Below are 25,275 nucleotides of genomic sequence, written 5' to 3' on the forward strand. Positions count from 1 at the left end.
TCTGGAGACATTAGCGAAAATTGGAATATCTCTGCACTGGGTAAAGTTACAACATTGCAATTGACATGATTGTTTTTAGAAAAGTGTCCTCTACAACATTGTCTATTACACGAAATACCGTAAATTCAAAAATAACCAGTCAAAATGACCTCCAAAGTTTGGTATCCAAATTTTCAAAAATCCGCTTTTTAGGCCCAAAAATAACAAACAAGGAGTGATTTATGAGAGTATGTTTTTTCCTATATTTAGATATCATACACTACTAGTCTCATATAGGCAAGAACACTTACAAATGTTTCCTCAATTTCTTATGAATTTTTGAAATTTGAAAATTTTCATTTTTTCAAAGTTTGGGGTTAGTTATCTCAGGTGAAACTGAATATAAAAATATGATTTTTGCATAGTTTGTACACCTATATGATAGAAACGTACTGTAGAAATTTCAACATTGATATCTGACTGTGAACAAAGATATGAATTTTTGAAAATGAGGAAATAATTCACATTACTGATCTTATGGCTGTTGCCTACGAGTATTTAAATGGTTTATTGTTTCACTGTAATAAAATTTAATTGTGACCTATATTTAGTTAACACTATCACCCACTATTGATTTAGTTTATTTTTAATAATGCAATATTAAACGAAAGGAGCTTTTGCCTTTGTTTCTATGGTAATAGAAAAGCCCATTTACGTTTAGGTTTATTGTCAATAGAGAAGTACATTATTCCTGGGTGTGGCATTGTTGTAGTCAGTCTGTTCTGAAACCTCTGTTACAGTGGATGTATAGTGTGTAGAATGTGTTGTGTACTTTGTTCTGTGTGTAATTTGTAATTTATTTTGAGAGAATAACTGGAACGCAATAACATGGATAAACATTGCTCTGTTGGACAGATAGCAAGTGAAGTGTGTAACAAAACAGTTTATGGTTCAGTTTCAAAAAACTTAAAAAATGTCAATGACTTTGATGAAGTTAGACAAACTTTGTTTAAATTTCGATTAAGTTCTTCTGTAACATCAGTGTTTGAGTATCATCAGAAAAAATATATTCTGAAGTACAACCACATTTTTGGAAGAAAGTGCCGTGATCCACTTAAAGTTCATAAAAAGCCTATTACTAAAGGTTTGAGGGAAACAAAACTTGAACATTTGTCCTTGTTATGTGAGAGTAGAACAACTTCCCAAGTGAAATGTAATGTGATTCCTGGAAAGTCCATGTGCCCAAATTGTTACTCAAAAATATTTGTTGTGAATCCAGAACCAGAATCATGTAGGACGTTGCTAATGACATTTATATTCCTAATGAGGAAACTGTTAGCATATTGGATTTTGCTTGTTCTAATTTAGGTGTATCTCCTGCTTTGAAAATTACAAAATTAAGTAGAAGAAAAAAGCAGCTATTGAAAATAAGGTACAACAAATTTCAGACAAAATTAGAAAAGACTTGGAATCATGCTTTAATAATACAGATACCAACATTATTTCTAAAGAAGAAGGAAACCTACCACCAGCATCATCTGACACTGAAAATTTGAGCTTAATACAGAAATTAAAAATTAAATGTTCAGTGACATCTAAAAAGCAAAAGTAAAGATTTTTATTTGCTCCCTGACTCATGGTGAAGAGAAAAAATAGTTCCTGAATTCAACTTTCCACATCGTTTGGTTAAAGTAAACCAAAAATTAGTGAAAGGGCTGTGCATTCCAGTTTTAGGAAAGAAGAAAGGAGTAGGTGTAAGTGAAGAAACTATTAAAAAGATCCAGCAGTTTTTTGAAGGTTGCAAAGACAGCAAGAGTGTTGTTATAAATGGAGTTAAAGTAACTAAGCAGAAACGACTAGTGCTGTCAAATTTAAATAAACTTTATGTAGCTTTAAAAAATTCTCATCCTGAGTGCAAAATTGGAAGGTCAAAATTTTGTGACCTCCGCCCTAAGTGGTGTATTTTGGCTGGGTCCTCAGGGACACACTCCACACTCCATATGTGTTTGTTTATATCATCAAAATGTCAAACTGATGATTGCGGGTGCTAAACTCCGTGGTCTTAACTACAAAGAGTTAAGAGATTTAATGGTCTGTAACACTAACAGTTATGACTGCATGATGAGTTTGTGTAACAAATGCCCTGGTAAGGAAACCGTTATTGAATTGTTTCATGAATATGATGAGGAAATGCCAGACAGTATAACCTTCAAACAGTGGGTCACAACTGACAGGGCAGAAATGATAACAGTGGTTAAATCTCACAAAGAATACTTGGAATCTTTAATTGATAACTCACAAAAACTCAAAAGTCACCACTATGTTTCTAAAATCCAAAGTGAGTTTTTAAAGGACGAAAAAGCACAACTTCATGAAACTGAATGCATAGTGCTAGCTGATTTTGCAGAAAATTTTACTTTTGTGATTCAGGATGCAATCACAAGGGTAAAACTGGGTCAATGACCAGGCAACAGCGCATCCATTTGTTCTCTACTTTAAAAATGAAAAAGATGAAGTTTGGAGTTCTTCAATTTGCATTCTTCCGACTACTTGGAAAACAACACTTTCACCATGCACAACAGTTTCGCCGTGCATGTGTTTTAAAAGTATGTAATAACTTACACAAAAGAAAATTTTCCCAAGGTTGAGAAGCTGATATACTTTTCAGATGGTAGTGGTAGTCAATATAAGAACAAAAAGAATTTTTTAAAGCTGTGCAACTACAAAGTACACTTTGGGTTGGAGGCTGAATGGCACTTTTTTGCATCTTGCCGTGGTAAAAATGCATGTGATGGAGTAGGACCAAATTCTCACAGTGCAGGACATGTATGTCTTTTGCAAGGATAATATTAAAGGAATTGGCTATTTTCTGATCAAGAAAGAAGCGGTTCTGCATGTGAAAACAACACTTCAAACCAAATTTGAAAACTGTATAGCAATAAAAGACACAATGCTTTCCACAAATTCCTTGGCATTGCGGAAAACTTAGTTTGATGCTATGTAACATCAGAAACCGAAATTTATGAGGATCATTGTGTCAGTAAAATTACATCTATCTTTAACGTTGAATGACATAGTGGTATGTGTGAATGATGGACAGTGGGGGCTTGCAGAGGTTGAAAGAATAAGTTTGGAAAATGATGTTTTTGTGCATTTTTACCACCATGCTGGCCCAAGATCATCATTTTGAGAAATCTACTAGTGACAAAGTTTGGATACTAATTTCAAAAATTCATAAAAAAATTAAGGAAACATTTGTAAGTGTTCTTGCTCTATATGAGGCTAGTAGTGTATGATAACTGACTATAGGAAAAAAAAGACTCATAAATCACTCCTTGTTTGTTATTTTCCGGCCTAAAAAGTAGATTTTAGAAAATTTGGATACTAAACTTTGGGAGGTCATTTTGACTGGTTATTCTTGAATTTATGGTATTTTGTGTAATAGATAATGTAGAGGATGCTTTTCTAAAAACAGTCATGTCAGTTGTGATGATGTAACTTAACCCAGCGCAGAGATATTCATATTTTGTTAACGTCTCTAAACTGAAACATCGTCTCGTGCTTACAAATGAAAATGGCCATTCAGTACAGATGAAAGGTAAAAGTTGTTTAAAAACTGTTTTTAACTTCTCAATTACAGGATAATCACACACAAAAAAATTAAAATACAGTAAAACTTCATTAACACAAATCTGAAGGGACCGAAAAATCAGGAGTTCGTGTTAAAAAAATTGTGTTACATGAATAACACAGATTTTAATAAGTACACATGTGCAGCAGTACACTAATGTGTAATACACTACACTATCAATCAAGTTATTGTAGACTTATAACACTATAAAGTGATTGTAAAATTATAAGTACTCACAAATTATGTACGTTACTTTCTTGGAAAAAAATTCGGTCATTGTTTGCTGACGTTCATGGGAACCTTAATATTTTGTAATTTCACAACCAGTTGTAATGATAGCATCCGTAAACCCAGCAGTGACATCGGATGTTGAAGCGAACCGTTCTAAAAAGTCCAAGGCGGCAAACATCTCCTGACGGGTAGGTGGAATGGTATCTGTAATCTCCTCCTCTTCACTTTCTTCTGATGGCCCTTCTTGCACCTCGTTCACAGCTTTTGACACATCCGATTCCACAGAAGCACATACGGCAACATCGTCATCTACACTAATGAATTCTTCGAAGCTAATTCCAGGGTTCACAATGTCTTGCAGAACTGTCCATTCATCAGGTGAAGTGGCATCTTCTAACTCGTGGACATCTTCAGTGTTGCTATGTCTCCAAGCTCTGTTAAAGCACATCCCTATATGATGTTGTGATACTGAGTTCCAGGCTGCTGCGATGGCCTTTAGTGTGTCAAGCATATTTCAATTTGGGGTTGCACTATTGTTTTCAGCAGCACAAATTGCAGCTCTTACAAGTCGCTTGTGATAAGCTCTCTTTATGAGAGAGATTATCCTTGGTCCAAAGGCTGAAGGCGGCTTGTGGCGTTGGGTGGAAAAAACTGAACCTTTATGTTGGATAGGTTCAGATCATGAATGTTATGGGCAGTACATCTGTCCTATGTAAGAACAACATGTCTTTTTTGAGCAACCATTTGACTGTTGAAATGAAGCTACTAGTGAAATGATGTGCCATCGATCCAAGCTTTCTTATGATGAGAGTAGATGCAGTGTAAAGTGTCCATATTTATGTTTTTAAAGCAACGTGGTTTCTCGGATTTACCAATAACGCAGGGGCGAAACTTCTCACTGCCATCAGCATTACAGCACAGTACAACAGTCACACGTTGTTTGCTTCGTGCTCCACTGTGACACTAATCACCTTTTATCCCCAGTGTGTGATTTGGAAAAATATTGTAGAAATCGAGTTTCATCCATGTTAAACACATCACATGAGGCATACTTTACCCTGACTCGGTTGAATTGATGCAACCAGCTGTTCGCACTTTCATCATCAACTTTATTTGCTTCACCACAAAATTGTACAGATGAAACTGAATGTCTCTTCTGGAACCGATACAACCAACCAGCAGAACAACAGACGTCTTCGATGCCCATATCTTTAGCAGTATCATTTGCTTTTGACTGACTCACAGGGCCAGTTAAAGGGATGTTAGATGCACGCATATGACTGAACCATTCTAGCTGTAATGTCTCGATGTCTTCATACTTGGCAGTACAAAGTCGTTTAGATTTGTTTCCAGAACCTGATGCCGCAGCATTAAGAATTTTTTCTTGGTTCTTAATAATCATGGATAAAGTAGATTTAGGTATTCCAAACTGCCCTGGAACTGCTGTTTTCTTGGTACCACAGTGCACTTCATCTATAATCTTAAGCTTTAACTGTACATTTACAGCTGTCTGTTAACTCTTTGCCATTTTCATGGGCTACGGTACCGGTTGTAACTGTAGTTTTTATTCAGTATTCCAACTCGATATGGCTACGACTAACAGAAGACCTGTCAAGTCTGGCACTGAGTACGTTCCTAAATGCTGCTGCACACATTATTGAATGTCTTACAATGTACAGCATATGCTGATTCTGGCTACTGACCTACAACACGTTAAAAACGAGTCAACAATAAGTATAATTAGCTTTGTAGCTATATTTCCTACATTCATTTCGGAAAAATAATTATGCTTTAGAATACTCTAAGGTCAGAAGTTTGTGTTACAGTGAAATTTAACTACGCCAGGAATGGAAACAGAGTTCGTAATTCTCCTTAACCGAAATTCGTGTTAACCGATAAAACATACCATAAAAACTAATGTATTCCTGGAGGGACCAATATTTTTTTCACATTAACCGTGAGTTCGTGCTAACAAGGTTATACTGTAATTATAAATGGTCAAGCAACCATCTTAATTTTTATTGGACCACTTCATTTGGATTGACCCCTTAGTTTAATGTGGAATTCTTTTCACATCTCCTATCAACTGAAGTATGTAGATTCAGTTGTGGAGATGGGTTCCCTTCACGACCTCTTCTCAATTGATCTATCTTTCAGTCTGCAGTTTTATAAGGTAACTGCTCACTTCTTGTGGGAATGCCTTTCAAAATTCCATTGATAAATCTCTCTCCATCCAGCCAGAACACGATTATCTGTCAGAAAATCTCTCTCTTTATCCGTAAACACCATTAGGTCTATATTCCTGAGTTTAATATTCTTTAAAAAAATTCTGCTTTCACACTATTAGTAATGGTCTTCCATCTCCACATTTGATCATGACTTTCCATTTTTCCTCGCACACACTTTTGCTGCCTGTATTCCGTATTCATTTCATACTGCCTTCATTGTAAGCATTTCACTCTTGCTTCCTTTTTCTGTTCAACTGCAAGTGTACACTCATCTTCATACTAGTTTTCACTTCTAACAAGGATATGCCCCAGAGATGGGAACATCTTTCAGAAATTGTTTATATGGTTAGCGTCTCAGGTACTTTAGCCTACAGCTGTTCACCCTGGTGGACTCTCGTTTTTGTTTTGTTACTATTCTATGGCATTAAAACTAATAAAATAATCATATGGGAACTGTGGTGTTATGATTAGCATACTAGTCAGCCTGCTGTGTAGAAGGCTGCAGATTCAAAATGTTGTCAAGTGCCTCAAAATTTTTTATTTTTGAATCTTTATAGAAATAACTGATTATCATTTTTATTTAATTAATTGGTTTAAATGTACTTTTTTAAATTTCTAAGTCTTTGTCACCTCATTTTAATCATAATATAAACTGTTAACCGAACTGTTAACCGAAAGGTTGGTGGTTCGAGCCCACCCGGGGGCGAAATCGTTTTAACCGTCACAGAGGTGAGGACATTCGTCAACTTTGTTAGAGATACACAGCTAGTGTGACAATTTGGCTGTGCGAGTGATGCCACAGGGCCTTATACACATTCAGCCAAGTGACACTGTAGGTAAAAACATGGCCCTACGCAGACGTTCTACTGTTTTCCTATTTATTCGTCGTGTGTGACACTGCAGTAGAGCGACGCCCACTACAAAAGACGTATTATTTACATTCAATTTCAGCGTAGTCGCGAGTGCCATCTGACAGGGCCTGTCTCTCGATGTCGATTTGTATTTGGTGTCTCTTAAGTGTCGGTCTGCAGTAGGCCGCTGTTGGCCGAGCGACATGCAGTCGCAAAAGACGTATTATTTACATTCAATTTCAGCGTACACGTCGCGAGTGCCATATGACAGGGCCTGTATCTCGATGTTGATTTGTATTTGGTGTCACTTAAGTGTCGGTCTGCAGTAGGCCGCTGTTGGCCGAGACTCGTACTCTCTGCTGGAAGTATCACTTTGCCACGAAGAAAAATGATCCTAATCCTACTCCTAATGATCCGACTCCTCAAGACACCATCCAAATTGAACCCTGCCTGGAACAGTTCCGTCCTCCGTCACAGCGGGACCCACCTCCTCTTCCTCAAAATCACCCTCTCCAAACCTTCCAGGAATTTCTGACTTCCAGCCTTGCATCTCAATCCTTCTTAAAAAAACCTTAATCCTACACCCAACATCACCACTGCTGAAGCCCAGGCTATCCGTGATCTGAAGGCTGACCGATCCATCGTCATTCTTCCGGCGGACAAGGGTTCCACGACCGTGGTACTTGATCGTCGGGAGTATGTGGCTGAGGGACTGCGTCAGCTTTCAGACAACACCACATACAAAGTTTGCCAAGGTAACCCCATTCCCGATGTCCAGGCGGAGCTTCAAGGAATCCTCAGAACCTTAGGCCCCCTGCAAAACCTTTCACCTGACTCCATCAACCTCCTGACCCCACCGACACCCCGCACCCCTACCTTCTTCCTAAAATCCACAAACCCAATCATCCCGGCCGCCCCATTGTAGCTGGTTACCAAGCCCCCACAGAACGTATCTCTGCCTACGTAGATCAACACCTTCAACCCATTACATGCAGTCTCCCATCCTTCATCAAGGACACCAACCACTTCCTTGAACGCCTGGGATCCTTACCCAATCTGTTACCCCCGGAAACCATCCTTGTAACCATTGATGCCACGTCCTTATACACAAACATTCCGCACGTCCAGGGCCTCGCTGCGATGGAGCATTTCCTTTCACGCCGATCACCTGCCACCCTACCTAAAACCTCTTTCCTCATCACCTTAGCCAGCTTCATCCTGACCCACAACTTCTTCACTTTTGAGGGCCGGACATACCAACAATTAAAGGGAACAGCCATGGGCACCAGGATGGCCCCCTCGTACGCCAACCTATTCATGGGTCGCTTAGAGGAAGCCTTCTTGGTTACCCAAGTCTGCCAACCCAAAGTTTGGTACAGATTTATTGATGACATCTTCATGATCTGGACTCACAGTGAAGAAGAACTCCAGAATTTCCTCTCCAACCTCAACTCCTTTGGTTCCATCAGTTTCACCTGGTCCTACTCCAAATCCCATGCCACTTTCCTTGACGTTGACCTCCACCTGTCCAATGGCCAACTTCACACGTCCGTCCACATCAAACCCACCAACAAGCAACAGTATCTCCATTATGACAGCTGCCACCCATTCCACATCAAACGGTCCCTTCCCTACAGCCTAGGTCTTCGTGGCAAACGAATCTGCTCCAGTCCGGAATCCCTGAATCATTACACCAACAACCTGAAAACAGCTTTCGCATCCCGCAACTACCCTCCCGACCTGGTACAGAAGCAAATAACCAGAGCCACTTCCTCGTCCCCTCAAACCCAGAATCCCCCACAGAAGAACCACAAAAGTGCCCCACTTGTGACAGGATACTTTCCGGGACTGGACCAGACTCTGAATGTGGCTCTCCAGCAGGGATACGACTTCCTCAAATCCTGCCCTGAAATGAGATCCATCCTTCATGAAATCCTCCCCACTCCGCCAAGAGTGTCTTTCCGCCGTCCACCTAACCTTCGTAACCTGTTAGTTCATCCCTATGAAATCCCCAAACCACCTTCCCTACCCTCTGGCTCCTATCCTTGTAACCGCCCCCGATGCAAAACCTGTCCCATGCACCCTCCCACCACCACCTACTCCAGTCCTGTAACCCGGAAGGTGTACACGATCAGAGGCAGAGCCACGTGTGAAAGCACCCACGTGATTTACCAACTGACCTGCCTACACTGTGATGCATTCTATGTGGGAATGACAAGCAACAAACTGTCCATTCGCATGAATGGACACAGGCAGACAGTGTTTGTTGGTAATGAGGATCACCCTGTGGCTAAACATGCCTTGGTGCACAGCCAGCACATCTTGGCACAGTGTTACACCGTCCGGGTTATCTGGATACTTCCCACCAACACCAACCTATCCGAACTCCGGAGATGGGAACTTGCCCTTCAGTATATCCTCTCTTCTCGTCATCCGCCAGGCCTCAATCTCCGCTAATTTCAAGTTGCCGCCACTCATACCTCACCTGTCTTTCAACAACTTCTTTGCCTCTACACTTCTGCCTCGGCTGACATCTCTGCCCAAACTCTTTGTCTTTAAATATGTCTGCTTGTGTCTGTATGTGTGGATAGATATGTGCGTGTGTGCGAGTGTATACCTGTCCTTTTTTCCCCCTAAGGTAAGTCTTTCCGCTCCCGGGATTGGAATGACTCCTTACCCTCTCCCTTAAAACCCACTTCCTTTCGTCTTCCCCTCTCCTTCCCTCTTTCCTGATGAGGCAACAGTTTGTTGCGAAAGCTTGAGTTTTGTGTGTGTGTTTGTGTTTGTTTGTGTGTCTATCGACCTGCCAGCGCTTTTGTTCGGTAAGTCACCTCATCTTTGTTTTTATATATAATTTTTCCCACGTGGAATGTTTCCTTCCATTATATTGCTATCATTAATTTGAATCCAACAATTACGTTTGTTATTGTCACTGTTGCATTTCGAAATCTTTTCTGTCGTCTTATTTTCCTCTTTCTGTTTTTGCCAGTAGTTTCACTTTGTATTCACCTTCTCCTTTTTACCGTAATCTGCTATACTATTTTATCCCGCCTATATATATACTCAATAATACGTAACCCACTTCCAAACCATAACCAAAAAAAATATTTTTTTTTTTCCGCTTTCAGCACTACCGCCGCTATAATATCCACCGTTTCTAGTTCACAAACAGCTCCTTTCACCTTTTAAACAACCATTTCGGCCAGTTCTAATAACTTTCGCTTTATTTCCATTTCCGTTTTTCCCACATCACTGATCATTTTTAGCCGCTTCCCACAGGTTTTAACGCAATTATTTCTTCGTTAGACAATTGTTAGCCTCATTTTCATAATCTGCCACCACAATACCACTCCTTTTAACATACTACACGCAGTTTTTTCGAAATTTTCCCGAATTTCTCTGTCCTTTAACGTGTTTTGGCGGCAACACAACCACCTAACCTTTATGCACACCGTTGTCTACCAACCCAAGTCCAACATAGCCCAGCTGTAACCAACACCTTTTCGCCTTTTTTCATTCCAGATCTCCAGTTTCTTTCCGGTTCACCTTTATCTCTCCCCATATATTTTTATTTTCATTTCACCTCATGTTACACTTTCCACCTTCTAATACCATGTCACCCTCACAACACCCCCACAATGACCCCATTAAGTTTTATTTACATTCCCTCCGCAAACATGCCTTCGCCCTAGCCAGATTACGCTCGCATATTTTATTTTCTCAGGCTTGTCTGACATTTGGCATTACCCCCAAAGGCCTCACACTTAAAGTTCCCATCTCTGGCTACAATCCTTCCTTCCATCAGTCCCTATACCAGTTCCAAACTGAACAATCCATTGCCCTCACCCACCTAATCCTTCACCTACACATCAACTCAGCCAATGAACACACCCGTCAACTCCTATCCTTAATAAAAGTCCTTAATCTTTCCTCTCCCACATTCACACCGGCTGTTCAGAGCATCCTCCTACAGGCCAACCGTAAATTAGAACAGCATGGCACCCTCCACCTCAAAAAACTATCCAATCTCCTGGTTTCCCACCTCCGGAAAGGCAACTCACTCACCCTTCACAACCTTTCCAGCAAACCTCAACCTCCTCTCATTGCACACAAACCCAGTCTCTCCCATCTACTCAATCTCCCACTTCCAGCTCCACTCCCTCCAAAACCTCAAAATTCCAATCAACACAATCTGGAACCACAACACCCGAATTCAGTAGTTAACCTTTCCTCCAAACCTCTCTCCCAATCCGAAACCTCTGTCCTATCCAAAGGCCTCACCTTCAGCCCCACTCCCAGATTAAACCAAACAGCCCTCGTCAAAGATTTACTGTCCTACACTCGTACTCTCTGCTGGAAGTATCACTTTGCCACGAAGAAAAATGATCCTAATCCTACTCCTAATGATCCGACTCCTCAAGACACCATCCAAATTGAACCCTGCCTGGAACAGTTCCGTCCTCCGTCACAGCGGGACCCACCTCCTCTTCCTCAAAATCACCCTCTCCAAACCTTCCAGGAATTTCTGACTTCCAGCCTTGCATCTCAATCCTTCTTAAAAAACCTTAATCCTACACCCAACATCACCACTGCTGAAGCCCAGGCTATCCGTGATCTGAAGGCTGACCGATCCATCGTCATTCTTCCGGCGGACAAGGGTTCCACGACCGTGGTACTTGATCGTCGGGAGTATGTGGCTGAGGGACTGCGTCAGCTTTCAGACAACACCACATACAAAGTTTGCCAAGGTAACCCCATTCCCGATGTCCAGGCGGAGCTTCAAGGAATCCTCAGAACCTTAGGCCCCCTGCAAAACCTTTCACCTGACTCCATCAACCTCCTGACCCCACCGACACCCCGCACCCCTACCTTCTTCCTAAAATCCACAAACCCAATCATCCCGGCCGCCCCATTGTAGCTGGTTACCAAGCCCCCACAGAACGTATCTCTGCCTACGTAGATCAACACCTTCAACCCATTACATGCAGTCTCCCATCCTTCATCAAGGACACCAACCACTTCCTTGAAAGCCTGGGATCCTTACCCAATCTGTTACCCCCGGAAACCATCCTTGTAACCATTGATGCCACGTCCTTATACACAAACATTCCGCACGTCCAGGGCCTCGCTGCGATGGAGCATTTCCTTTCACGCCGATCACCTGCCACCCTACCTAAAACCTCTTTCCTCATCACCTTAGCCAGCTTCATCCTGACCCACAACTTCTTCACTTTTGAGGGCCGGACATACCAACAATTAAAGGGAACAGCCATGGGCACCAGGATGGCCCCCTCGTACGCCAACCTATTCATGGGTCGCTTAGAGGAAGCCTTCTTGGTTACCCAAGTCTGCCAACCCAAAGTTTGGTACAGATTTATTGATGACATCTTCATGATCTGGACTCACAGTGAAGAAGAACTCCAGAATTTCCTCTCCAACCTCAACTCCTTTGGTTCCATCAGTTTCACCTGGTCCTACTCCAAATCCCATGCCACTTTCCTTGACGTTGACCTCCACCTGTCCAATGGCCAACTTCACACGTCCGTCCACATCAAACCCACCAACAAGCAACAGTACCTCCATTATGACAGCTGCCACCCATTCCACATCAAACGGTCCCTTCCCTACAGCCTAGGTCTTCGTGGCAAACGAATCTGCTCCAGTCCGGAATCCCTGAATCATTACACCAACAACCTGAAAACAGCTTTCGCATCCCGCAACTACCCTCCCGACCTGGTACAGAAGCAAATAACCAGAGCCACTTCCTCGTCCCCTCAAACCCAGAATCCCCCACAGAAGAACCACAAAAGTGCCCCACTTGTGACAGGATACTTTCCGGGACTGGACCAGACTCTGAATGTGGCTCTCCAGCAGGGATACGACTTCCTCAAATCCTGCCCTGAAATGAGATCCATCCTTCATGAAATCCTCCCCACTCCGCCAAGAGTGTCTTTCCGCCGTCCACCTAACCTTCGTAACCTGTTAGTTCATCCCTATGAAATCCCCAAACCACCTTCCCTACCCTCTGGCTCCTATCCTTGTAACCGCCCCCGATGCAAAACCTGTCCCATGCACCCTCCCACCACCACCTACTCCAGTCCTGTAACCCGGAAGGTGTACACGATCAGAGGCAGAGCCACGTGTGAAAGCACCCACGCGATTTACCAACTGACCTGCCTACACTGTGATGCATTCTATGTGGGAATGACCAGCAACAAACTGTCCATTCGCATGAATGGACACAGGCAGACAGTGTTTGTTGGTAATGAAGATCACCCTGTGGCTAAACATGCCTTGGTGCACAGCCAGCACATCTTGGCACAGTGTTACACCGTCCGGGTTATCTGGATACTTCCCACCAACACCAACCTATCCGAACTCCGGAGATGGGAACTTGCCCTTCAGTATATCCTCTCTTCTCGTCATCCGCCAGGCCTCAATCTCCGCTAATTTCAAGTTGCCGCCACTCATACCTCACCTGTCTTTCAACAACTTCTTTGCCTCTACACTTCTGCCTCGGCTGACATCTCTGCCCAAACTCTTTGTCTTTAAATATGTCTGCTTGTGTCTGTATGTGTGGATGGATATGTGCGTGTGTGCGAGTGTATACCTGTCCTTTTTTCCCCCTAAGGTAAGTCTTTCCGCTCCCGGGATTGGAATGACTCCTTACCCTCTCCCTTAAAACCCACTTCCTTTCGTCTTCCCCTCTCCTTCCCTCTTTCCTGATGAGGCAACAGTTTGTTGCGAAAGCTTGAGTTTTGTGTGTGTGTGTTTGTGTTTGTTTGTGTGTCTATCGACCTGCCAGCGCTTTTGTTCGGTAAGTCACCTCATCTTTGTTTTTATATATAATTTTTCCCACGTGGAATGTTTCCTTCCATTATATTCATAATATAAACTTTTTCATTTGCTCTCATTTTTTCTTTCCATCCTTTTTTGCATTTGGAATCTTTGTGCATGTGATTTCAATTACTTTTATTTATCCCTCATAACATTTAAATGTTTGAAAATGCCAACCTATCGGTTAAAAACCAAAACACAAAAGAATATTTACATTAGTTTTTTGTTGCTGACAAGATGCAAATTTTTTTAGATGTTAATTGTCATACAAACAATTAAAACAAAATTCTTCTTGCACTATGATCAAAATAATGCAGATGAAGATGTAAACAAAAGAAAGGACAATACTTAAAATGATATTCACGCAAAGTCAGGAATAGAAACAATAAATTCAATAACATGGACAAACATATAAGATGATCAAATGGAAGAAACTAAAATGCACACAATAAAAAAACAATTTGCACAAAGACTCCAAATAAAAAAGTGATAGGAAGAAAAAAGATGAAAGCAAATGAAAACAGTAATGTAGTGACTCAAATGACATGACAAACAATTATAAACCAACTATTTGAATACGAACAACAATCCAAGGCATTTTGGTAAAAATATAAAAATAAATTCAAAAGCAGCTTACAAGATTTGAACCCACCACATTTTACACATCACACTCTTATGCTAACCACTCCACCAAAATGCCTTTATAATTATTGAAGTTTCACATAATTATGAAATTTTTTCATCGATAACTTGCAAATGAGGGATCATCAGGGTGAATGGCTGCTAGGTGAGATACCTGGGACTCTAACCAACATTAATGTATAGATACTTTAAAAAACTCAATTCCATCATGGGGACCTCTTCTCGATTCAAAGAGTATATTCCAGTCAATGTTGTCACAAATGCTTTTTCTAAACCAACAAATACCGTAAGTGTGTGTTTGCTCTCTTCTAACATAAGTCTTTTGGTCAGCATTGCCTCATGTAACCACACTTCTTTGCAATCCAAATGTATCTTTCCTAACATCAGTATCTACAAGTTTTTCCAGTCTTCTGTAATTGTGCGTCAGTGTTATGCAGCCATGGCTTTTTAAACTGATAGTCCAGTAATGTTCAGGTCAGTGAGCTCTTAGAACAGGCGATGTTCTATCTGTAATCATTAAAATCTATAGATTCAGAGAAAGTTATTGAGTCTGTTGACTGAAATACACTCTTTGTAATTCTGAAGGTGGCAGGGATAAAATACAAGCAATACCTAGTTCTTGGAAATCTAGGAGCATTCATCTGCCATTCAACTTTTGTCTTTATAGGTCTGTGTTATAATCAGAGAATGAAGGAGGTGGAAAAAAAACCTTTTCAAACTGTCATCAATAGCTCAATTACATTAACAAAATTACTGACAGTCGGGCACGGAAGGGGGCAGTGATGTCAGTTACAGTTGGTCTGCCCGAACAATACAGTTGTGGTACAAAAAGCCTGGCCTTTCTTATCTCGATAAATTCACACGTTGTCCATTAATGTGCACTAATGGGTTTACTTAGAAGAGTGGAAATATTTTTCACTTTCCTGCACCCTTTCACAACTAGTTTAAGACATTCAGTTGTTCAAAATAAACATACTGCACAGAGAAAATGTAAACAATGAGAACAAACAACAACTGTTATGTTACCAGCCAGAAATGTCATCTGCAACTGACTGTGGCAACTGGCATCTGAGGTAGCAGCAAGATATGACACCCATGAACAAAAAAGAAGGTGCAGCTACACTCATTCTCCGGTTAGTTGCTGCTACAGTAGCTATCTACGAAACAAGTAGCTGTCACTCACTTTTTTTATTCTGATCCAAATGTAACTAAGATTCAATGTAGGCTAACTGCTGGATATAAATGGGTAACAATTCAATAACAAAATACCTCTGAAAAAGGAACCAGGAATGAAATGTTAACACATGTTAATAAAAACTGACCAAGATAGAAATAAAAAAAAATCTTTAATATGTTTACACTGTTACAGGAATAAACAGCTCAACAAAACTTAAGCTCTGTTTAAAATACAACATTACATCTACAGCAGTTGCAAATGTTTCAATGATAGTAACTCATTAACAAAAATCTCTCTTGACACACACACACACACACACACACACACACACACACACACACACACACACACACAGTTTGTACACATTTTCAGTGACTCCATGAGTGAATATGCGACCATGAAATGTATCTTATGTACACTGTCCGTAACGTTCAAGCACTGGAGTCAGTGGCCCACTGTACACCTACAGCAGTTTATGTACAGAGATTCTGCTTCCCAAGCAGAAAGCTGCACTATATTTTGCTAATGCAATGGAATATCGATTTGTTTCTATTCTTCTTTCTTTGCTTTTTTCTCTTCTTCTTCAGGTTTATCTGCACTGCTACCACTACTTCCAGTACTGGAGGAGTCCCTCTCTGCAGCCATCTGAGGGGAGGTGAGAAGAACAGGTTATAGGCTATTATTATTATTATTATTATTACCACCAGACGAATTCTCCCAACTTTCACACCCATATATTAGAACTTGTAAGCAATTAGTTTTCTCTCCAAAGTAGGATGTGTACAAATATGATTTGGTGCATGAACAGAACCGTAAACTCCCCCAGTTTACAACTGGCACTCTTCACATGTTCTGCGAATGCTTCTCAGGTCTCATAACATGTTTATGCGGTACTCATGATTGCTCCATACCTTATGTAGCAACATCTTGTCAATGGTCATCACAGCAGCACTGTTGCATTCTCAAAGCTGTTCCAGTGTTCTAGGCAATGGAGATACAGGAACTTGGTCCTTAATGGACCTCCAAAGGAAACAATCACAAGGCGTTTTGGGGAGCCAAGAGAACAGAGCCACATAATCTTTATTACTAAATCAATTCAGTGACGCTGAAGTTTGTTGTTTAGGTGGTGACAAACATTGAATGCTCTGATGAGGGTCTGCCCTGTCTTGTTGGAAGATGTAATTATTGGAATTGGCAGTCAGTTGTAGAAACAACCAGAGCTGCATTACATCAGGTTAAGAGGTACCTATTAATCTTCTCATAGAAGAAACACTGCCTATATACATTCTCTGTTACGTGGTACAGAAATCACTAACCTTTGACAAATCTAATTCGTGCACCTTAATTTTGTGGGCTTTCCAGGTAAACGGAAGGTTGCTTTGACACAAACATCAGCTTGGAGGTGAAATGTTCATCCTCAAGTCTTTCCTGCAATGCGATGCAAAATTGAAGGTGCAGGCCTAACTCTTCAAGTTTTAATTGCTGTACAAGCTGCAGACCACACTTGCAATGTAACTACCGCCGTAAAATCTTCCCCATAGTTTGCTGCTGTACTCCAAGTTTGTGACTTGCATATACTGTTGACTGGACTGCATAAAAAGCTTTACTTCATCCTCTAAAGAGATGGCATTTGGAAGACTTTGTCAACTGGTACTTTTATAATTACAGGGACAACCAGTGCCCCTAAATTCTTGATACCAACACAGTGCTCTGTTTACATGATGGTTCTTGTCCATGATTCTTTCTGAAAACATTCTACACTGTTGTAAAAAAACATCTTGCATATTCCAACACAAAAACTTTTTGTTTTGTCACAATTTTGTCAATGCCAACTGGTAGGCACAATGCGAACTCCATGAGTTTACAGTTTTATTTGTACATCAACCATATTTGTACACGTAACACCTTGGGGAATACAGAACTTTGAAAATGAATGAATCATTAAAATAGTAGCCCTGTACAGTGTGTATTGTCTTAGGATAATTACATAAAGACGAATGTATAACATAATGAGTAGACACATTCAGTGTTATGTTCAGAAATGTGTTAAGAATATAAACTCATCATCCCAACAATCATGATACAACACTATGTGATCAGCAGAAAAATAAGTCATGACATTGAAACATTTGTTTATGGTCCTAATTATATCCATATTTTGCTTCTTCATGTCACAAAATTCTCTCTCTCAGATCTCAAATTGGTGATCATTTGAACGTCTCTTGTGGTAAGATGAGCAGTTCGCAAGCAAATGGTTGTTGTCATTGTTTTTAGGATCAGCAATTTATGTTGTAAGCACATTTTCATACAGTTCTGAGTGTTCAAGGTCACACACTTTCCTTACTAGGAAATAAAAAAAAGTGGTGGTGGTGGTGGTGGGGGTAACTGATCACAGCCCATTTGCTGCTGGAACATTTCTTTAACAGGCTGGAATTCTTGTCCATGATACAATTTTTTGGTATGCACCCGTGCCAATATTTGTAAATATTTACTTAAGGCTACACTGATGAGCCAAAACATTATGACCAATGACCATTGTCCACTGCAAGGTTGTATACTGCCTGCTGGCACTGAGGGCAAATTGTCATTACAGTGGGCAGGGGCTCATAGAAACTGGCTCACAGATCAATGGAATCATGTCGCCTGGTCGGATGAATCCAGTTTATTGCTAAAACTGGTTGATGCTTGTGTTCAGATATACCATGATTCACGCAAATGGCTGCTCAAAACATTTAGTGCGCCACACACTCAGGCCAGTGGGAGCAGTATTACGTTATGGGGTACATTCAGCTGGGCTTCCAAGGGACGTGCAGTAGTAATCTAAGGCACCATGACAGCTGTGGACTATGAACATTATCAGGGACTACTTGTTATCCCTCACACTTTATGTCTTCCCCAAAAGCAGTGGCACCTTCCAGCAGGATAACTGTTCATGTTACAAGGCCAAATTTGTGCTGCAATGGTTTGAGGAGCATGATAGTAAACTCACGTTGATGTCTTTACCATCAAATTCATCTTACCTGCATCTGATGAAACCCAACTGGGACACTAGCAGACACCAATGCCCACAAACCAACTGCCCATAAATTAACAATACCTACACATGCTGTTTTTTCATACATATTCCATGCCTTTTGTGGTATGATTTTGTTAACTGAGGAGTGGCAGCAAATGAAAAAAAAAGGGGGGGCTGAGGGAGGGAGGGCTAAAGTTCACCATTATGGATAAATAAATATTACGTGCTACTGATTTGTCTCTAACTCAGAACCCATTATCAGTTGTAACAATACGACAGAGGAAACTTCTACAGCTTCTCTTCAAGTTTCTATTCGTTTTGGAAGCTTTTGTAACAACCCCACTACAAAATTTAACACCTACCACACAAACTTATTAGAAACTTTCTGAAGCAATGCAATAACTGACTTCAAAGTTCAAAACAATGACAAGTTTTTATTTGTTCTGTAAGCTGAAACACTTGTACGACACCATCTTTTAAGAAATTAAGTAAATTTACCTTTTTGTATGCCATTTCAAATAATTTTAGTGATGCTTGTTGAAGAGAACCTGCTGCTTTACGTATTTCTTCAGGGTCTGTCTCATCTTTCTTGGCAACTAGTTCACGAACTTTCTGTATCTCTTCCTTCATTTTGTCACACTGAAAAAGAGTTATTATTAACATTGTTGTTATTGCCACAGAAAACAACAAAAGAAAATAACACTAGTGAGCCAGATAAAAGTACAGTACTCAAACATAGGGACCTGAAATGTATCTATTTTTTTGGTGAGATTTGCATGCCTGAAGATGAAACTGATCGCAAAAAATAAAAGAACAGTGATTAGAATTAGCAGTAATAACAAAAAGAGTACACAGTTTTATTCTTTATTAATAATTTTTGAGTGGAATATTTGCTTTAGGAGGGGGGGGGGGGGGGGGGGGAGGAGAAGAAAAAGTTTCTTTTGTGAAATAGTCTGCTCATTTTCTTCTGTTGGCTGTAAGTTTTCTGTTGAGATGCGGCAGCATTTTTTCACTGGTGAACAGTGTGGTTCTCTGAGTTCAGGTGTGCCTTCTCTCGCCCAGTTCGACAACTGCAAAGTCTGCAGATCACTGATTTCAAATCTGCAGCTTAGAAGCCCTGTTAACATACTACAGAGAAAGGTTTAGGAAGAAAGTTTCAGAAATGGAGGAAGAAAAACAACAGGTATAAAGAAGAAAGCAAAAATAAGCATAGTGAAACAATACTGAAAGGAAAGATGAAGACTTTAAATTAGAACACTGGCTCTAGAGGGGCCCAATGTGGGAAGAAGCAGCAGCAAAAGAAGCCAGAGATTTGTTTCTGCCTTAAGCTAGAAATTTTCATGGAGAACGTTTTCCCTTGCAACAAGAGAGACAATAACTAGCGAACAACTGTTCTGTATTTAGGAGTAGCAACCCACAAAAAAACATGGCTGATATCACAGCATAACATTTTGATGACATTTCTGCAGACTTCTAGGACCTGTGTTGACTCAAATTTGGGTTCCAAATGGAAGGGCACAACTATGTTGAATACCCAATAACATTTCAAAATCATACACTGGGAAAGCTTAAAATCATACTTCAGTTCGTGAAGTTTGCTTATTTAATGTATGTATGTGCGTTCTGCACAGTGAAGGCTCCTCGCAAAATATGTACACAGAATTACAAATCTGAGCTACAATTTATAACAGCATTTGTTTGATGATCAGTTAATAATAATGTTTTACTTTTATCCCAATAAAGAGACACCCATGGTTTTTATTATTTCAAATATAAACCATTATTAACAAGTAGTCAAGGGACATTATTCACTACACGTTATTTACAATTAATTTACCATCACCATCATTGTGAATTTGTGATCACAGTTTTCCTATAAATGTATGAGACATCTGTAGACTAAAATTATTTTTATGCCTTGCTTTAGTTATTCGTCTTCCATTATGCCAGAGGACAGTTCATAATGAAAAGAATTCAATGCACTGATACGAATGTAAACTGTCCAGGTCAGTTGAACTCGCAATGCAATGAATACGTACTGGCAATTTGAAGTGTGCACCAAACTACGACTTCAGACCAAATTTCCTGCTTATCATGAGGAGTCGCCTGAACCATTAGGCTACCTGAGCAGACCTCTAATGTCACTGATATTGCCACCTACTATGGTTTCCAAACACTAGCTGTTCACTCGAAGGCTATTCGGGAATATCCACATTAGAAGAACAGAGATGATGGAGTCACGTGGCTGTACCATTACACTGCAAATGTTTAATGAAATAAATGAACAGAAATGAAATTATATCAATGCTGTCAGAAATGCTGATTCAACTTTCAAAAATATATCAATCGCTTTTATCAGTGTAAGACATGGTCCTCCACCACCTCTTCTCAACGACTGATACTTTTCTCACACACCGTTTGACAAATTCTGGCAGTAGTGTTCTGGAATAGTAAGTGGACCCATCAGTGACAATGAAAGGGAGTCAGGCCTTGAGACATGCTCAGATTATATACGTGATCTCTTAGGTATAGAGCACAACAACTAAATTTAAAGAATTTGGTAGAATTTTAGCATACCTCTTCTTTTGGTAATTGGTCCTTAAACTCCTCCATCTTGGACTCAATATCATGAGTGATACTTTCTGCTTGATTAACTGCTTCCACACGGTCTTTCTTTACCTTATCCTGTGCAGCAAATGCTTCAGCATTCCGTATCATATTTTCTATCTCGTCGTTGCTTAAGCCACCTGATGACTGGATAACAACTGAAAACAAAAATTTTAAATATTAATGAGGTACCCACCAGTACCGTAATTTGCGCGCATTTAAAATAAAGATTACTCGTGTTAGGCATATTGGTGTGACTAAATTAATGCAAAATCACAAAACTGATTTACGAAGAACAGTACAAAGTATGGGAAGTGCTAGATAAGAAAACTTCTAGCCACAGGAGAAAGAGATTGTGGTGTGTGTGTGTGTGTGTGTGTGTGTGTGTGTGTGTGTGTGTGTGTGGTATTTTTTTTTTTTTTTTTTACTTCAGGAAGACTTTTGTCCAAAAGCTTAAACATGCAGCAGTCTTTTTGTTGACCATGTCTACGAGTGAGTGTCTTCTCTTTATCGGGCAGTAGTCTACCCTTGTCATAATATTGTTGTTACCCATCCCACTTTCCACCGATTATAAATTCTTTATGGACACTTCTAAAACACAACACTGACAACATGACACATCCACAGCATACTGCCCCAAACACAATGTAATCTGATAACTACTAATGGTAGCGACCAGTTACCAATAAATGCTGGTCCATGTAATTTCATAATTGACTCTGCTCACACCAGTCCCCTCACCGAATCCGAAAGTCTCGCTCGAGAGCACGCAGTGAAGTTCGGATCTCGTTTCGTTTTTGCCGTTTCATTGTTTGTACGTGAATTATGGATCACAGATCTGTGAAAGCACATGACAGGACTCAGCAATATGCAAGCCACGGTTTATATGCTACAGATTTCCAAATAGTGTTCTGCAAATTTTGCAACTGTCACATGGGGTGGGATAGGAAGGGTAATGTCAACAAACATATTAAATCAGACAAACATGGACTGCTGATTGCTTAAGCAAAGCTGAAAGAAGTAAGCAAGATTACATTTTCGGTAAAAGAAACTGTTAAGGCATTTTTGAAAGCCAATATTCTACTGGAGAAGTTGGAAAATGCCATCTTATGATAGTGGACTTCTGATTCTCCAATGAAGAACTGGCATGTGGGAAGACCCCGCATGAGAAATATTTCCCACATAAGCAATTTGTTTTTGTGATTTTAGATTATAGTGCACAATAGAAATAAGGGAAGCAAGCTACGCCTCGTGTCTGGTGCGTTAAATCTTACATGAAAAATATGTGAGTTTTGTGTACAACACGAATATATCATTATTTGCAGACTTTTAGTAGTGAATTAAACGGCATATTCAAGTCTTCTGGTCACTGTTGCCTTAAATTTAAGCAGAGCTATCAAAGAGAAGAGTATACTTCTCGAATATGTGGTTTTTGCGCATAAAAAGGCTGTATCATGTTTCTTTGGCGATACGTGTCATATTGTGAGAACTGAATTATTATTCAAAATAAGCCGCCATAAAAATGAGAAATTCATGAAACAGTTACATTAATAGTCCTTGTTTGCCATGCTAGTTTTTTTCCCCCCCATTTACAATTTTCTGTGCATGATTTATGAATCAATGTTGAAAATTAAGTTTCATAGTGCATAGTAAAAACCAATATTCATGGCTTTGGCACTAATAGGTTAGTTGCTATGTTTGTAAAAAGAGGTGGTTTACTTTTTCATGTATCAAAATGTTTACTGGATTATTATTTCATATCTGACATAATTTTAGTAAGTGCGTTTTATTGCTGTGAAATAGCACCTTCAGTGTGGTACTCTATGTGTTGTAGCTGCTGTATTAAACTGATTACTTTAGCCACGAAAATACGTTATTTTATCGTTACTGGTCTATCTTGTCTTATAGGTACCTCGAAATGGGAAAGTAACTGCAAAATAATTTTGGATGTCTTAGCAGAAAATCATATTACAATTATCACTTACAATTCACTTCAAGATTTTGTCATTGTTATCACTTTCACATTTGACAGTAACTATAGGCCAAGATATACTAGTTGCAACAGAAATTTCATGTGTTAAATTATAGTAGTCACCACCATAATGCAGCAGTTCACGCAGGCCTACAGCATCATACTTAAGATACCGTAATGCAGTAAGAAAACATGCTTTATGAAATTACTTGCTCTAACATGCTGTGCAAGAAATATAGTGACTCCTTGAATAATATGAGACACGTTTAGTGATCACAAAGTTCTGTATGAAGCTGTACAGGTGTTAATGAGTGACAGTGCTCCACACACGACTCTGTGTTAGGAAACCTTAAAGGTCGTAATTGGTGGTCAATTTATGCAGATACAATGTTCGGTACAGAAGCTCAGTTTGATTGGCAAGTGCTGGACAATAGCTGTGTCAAACTTAAATCAAGTAGTGACAATCGTTAACAGCTTTTATAAACACTCTGAAGTGCAAATATAAATACGTATAGCTTTTTAAGTTCAAAATGTAAAAGATGCAAACTTTTCCCATACCAATTGTTACTTGTTGGAACAGCTGGTTTGAAGCTACGTTTTATTTGAAAAATTACTTTCATGAGATTGTCAGTTTTTTCCAGTTGCCAGATATGAAAGACACTTGCAATAGAGGTGTGAATTTTATAAAAAATTTGACAGATGTGAAAAATATTCACACACACACATTGTGTTTGTCAAGGATCATGCCAAGCTGCTTGTGGATCTGCTTTAACATTACTCAAAGGTTCAAAATATCCCAAATGTCACATAATTTATCCTAAATTAAACAAAGAGGAATTAAAAAGGCTGCAGATATATGTCAAGGACAATATTCAGACTTGACAAAAAATTTGCTGCAAACTAACTGCTTTGGAGCAAGCTGCTTGTAAAGATCCTATTTTTTTTAAGGTAGCCAATGCTGCAGAAATTAAGCTCGCAGCACTCTGAAGCGGGGATCCTAATTGTAAAGAATTTGAGGTTTTGGCACGGGCATTTTATCCACGAAATGTCATTCTGAATAGTGCTGAAGAACTTCAAATTGAAAGACTTCAGAGTTTCCAACAGTAGCAACAGAACACACAGTGTCTAGTGGGTATGCGTGTTTCAAAAAACTTGTTGAGAAGGAGCTCAAGGAACACAATTGAATTGATGTGATCAATAGTTTTAGGGTCATGAGAACAGAAAGCGCATATGAAATGTTTGCCAAATATTGTTTGGATTTTTTGTGGACACCCACAAACAATGTTGACAGTGAGCGAATTCCACCTCGCTATAATACAATTGTAACTGATAAGAGATGTAATCTAAAAGAAAGTAGTGCAGAAATTTATACTCTCCTTCCTTCTGAGGAATAGAATTTGCTGTAACCATAATGGAATTACTGCTGAAATTGGTACTCTTCGAGCAATAACAACACATATTTTGAAAATTCTGTTGTAAAATACCAGTTTTCTTTCACTCCTCAAACACATTGACTGTGCAGAAGCATTAAATGAAACAGTTGCCAAGAATAGGATGTAACAGTGAGAAAAGAGATTATTTTATCGGTCTAATTGTTGCCAAAAAACAGATGCTAATCTGGCTAAAAATAGATGCTACAAATTGCGGTCCCTTATTATTAGCAATACACACACACTGAAATCTACGATGGTTCAACCTGTCTACAAACAATCATACTATGCTATCAATAACAATAGCAAAGGCAGTAGTGCTTATGCTCTATCTCATTTGAAGTCTAACAACAGCAAATCCCGTGTAATATCTATAACACTCACACAAGGAGCAGCATTATTAATACTACAGTTAGAAAGTTGCTTGTCAACCTATTATTTCTTTTGATGCTATCCTTCCCTGGATAGCATTTGCAGGGAAGTGTTGAAGGGAAAGGAAGAGGGAGGAAAATGACTAGTGACATTTAGGAAATGGGGAGAGGGAAACATTGCCCAGAACCCAGGGTCAGGAGAGTTTACATGGGTGGGATGATAGGAAGTGATTATTTTTGTTACTTAATAAATATAACCAACATAAATTGCAATTTTTTATAACAGTATCACTATTGCTGATA

At 39.7% G+C, this 25,275-nt stretch overlaps 1 protein-coding gene across 1 annotated transcript in view; it reads right to left on the reverse strand.

Annotated features, from left to right (window-relative positions):
* Positions 1–15,726: 15,726 nt before the first annotated feature.
* Positions 15,727–25,275, reverse strand: part of LOC126416157 (heat shock 70 kDa protein cognate 5) — an 87,834-nt gene continuing 78,285 nt past the window's right edge. Inside the window, exons 12-14 of the mRNA XM_050083712.1 lie at positions 21,170–21,357; positions 19,091–19,231; positions 15,727–16,221 (exon numbers count right to left, since the gene is read on the reverse strand). Of these exons, the coding sequence (XP_049939669.1) occupies positions 16,126–16,221; positions 19,091–19,231; positions 21,170–21,357 (425 nt within the window). The 3' untranslated portion in view covers positions 15,727–16,125. The remainder of the gene's footprint in view (positions 16,222–19,090; positions 19,232–21,169; positions 21,358–25,275) is intronic.

The sequence above is a fragment of the Schistocerca serialis genome, chromosome 8 (assembly GCF_023864345.2).
Source record: "Schistocerca serialis cubense isolate TAMUIC-IGC-003099 chromosome 8, iqSchSeri2.2, whole genome shotgun sequence".
Taxonomy (NCBI): Eukaryota; Metazoa; Arthropoda; class Insecta; order Orthoptera; family Acrididae; genus Schistocerca; species Schistocerca serialis.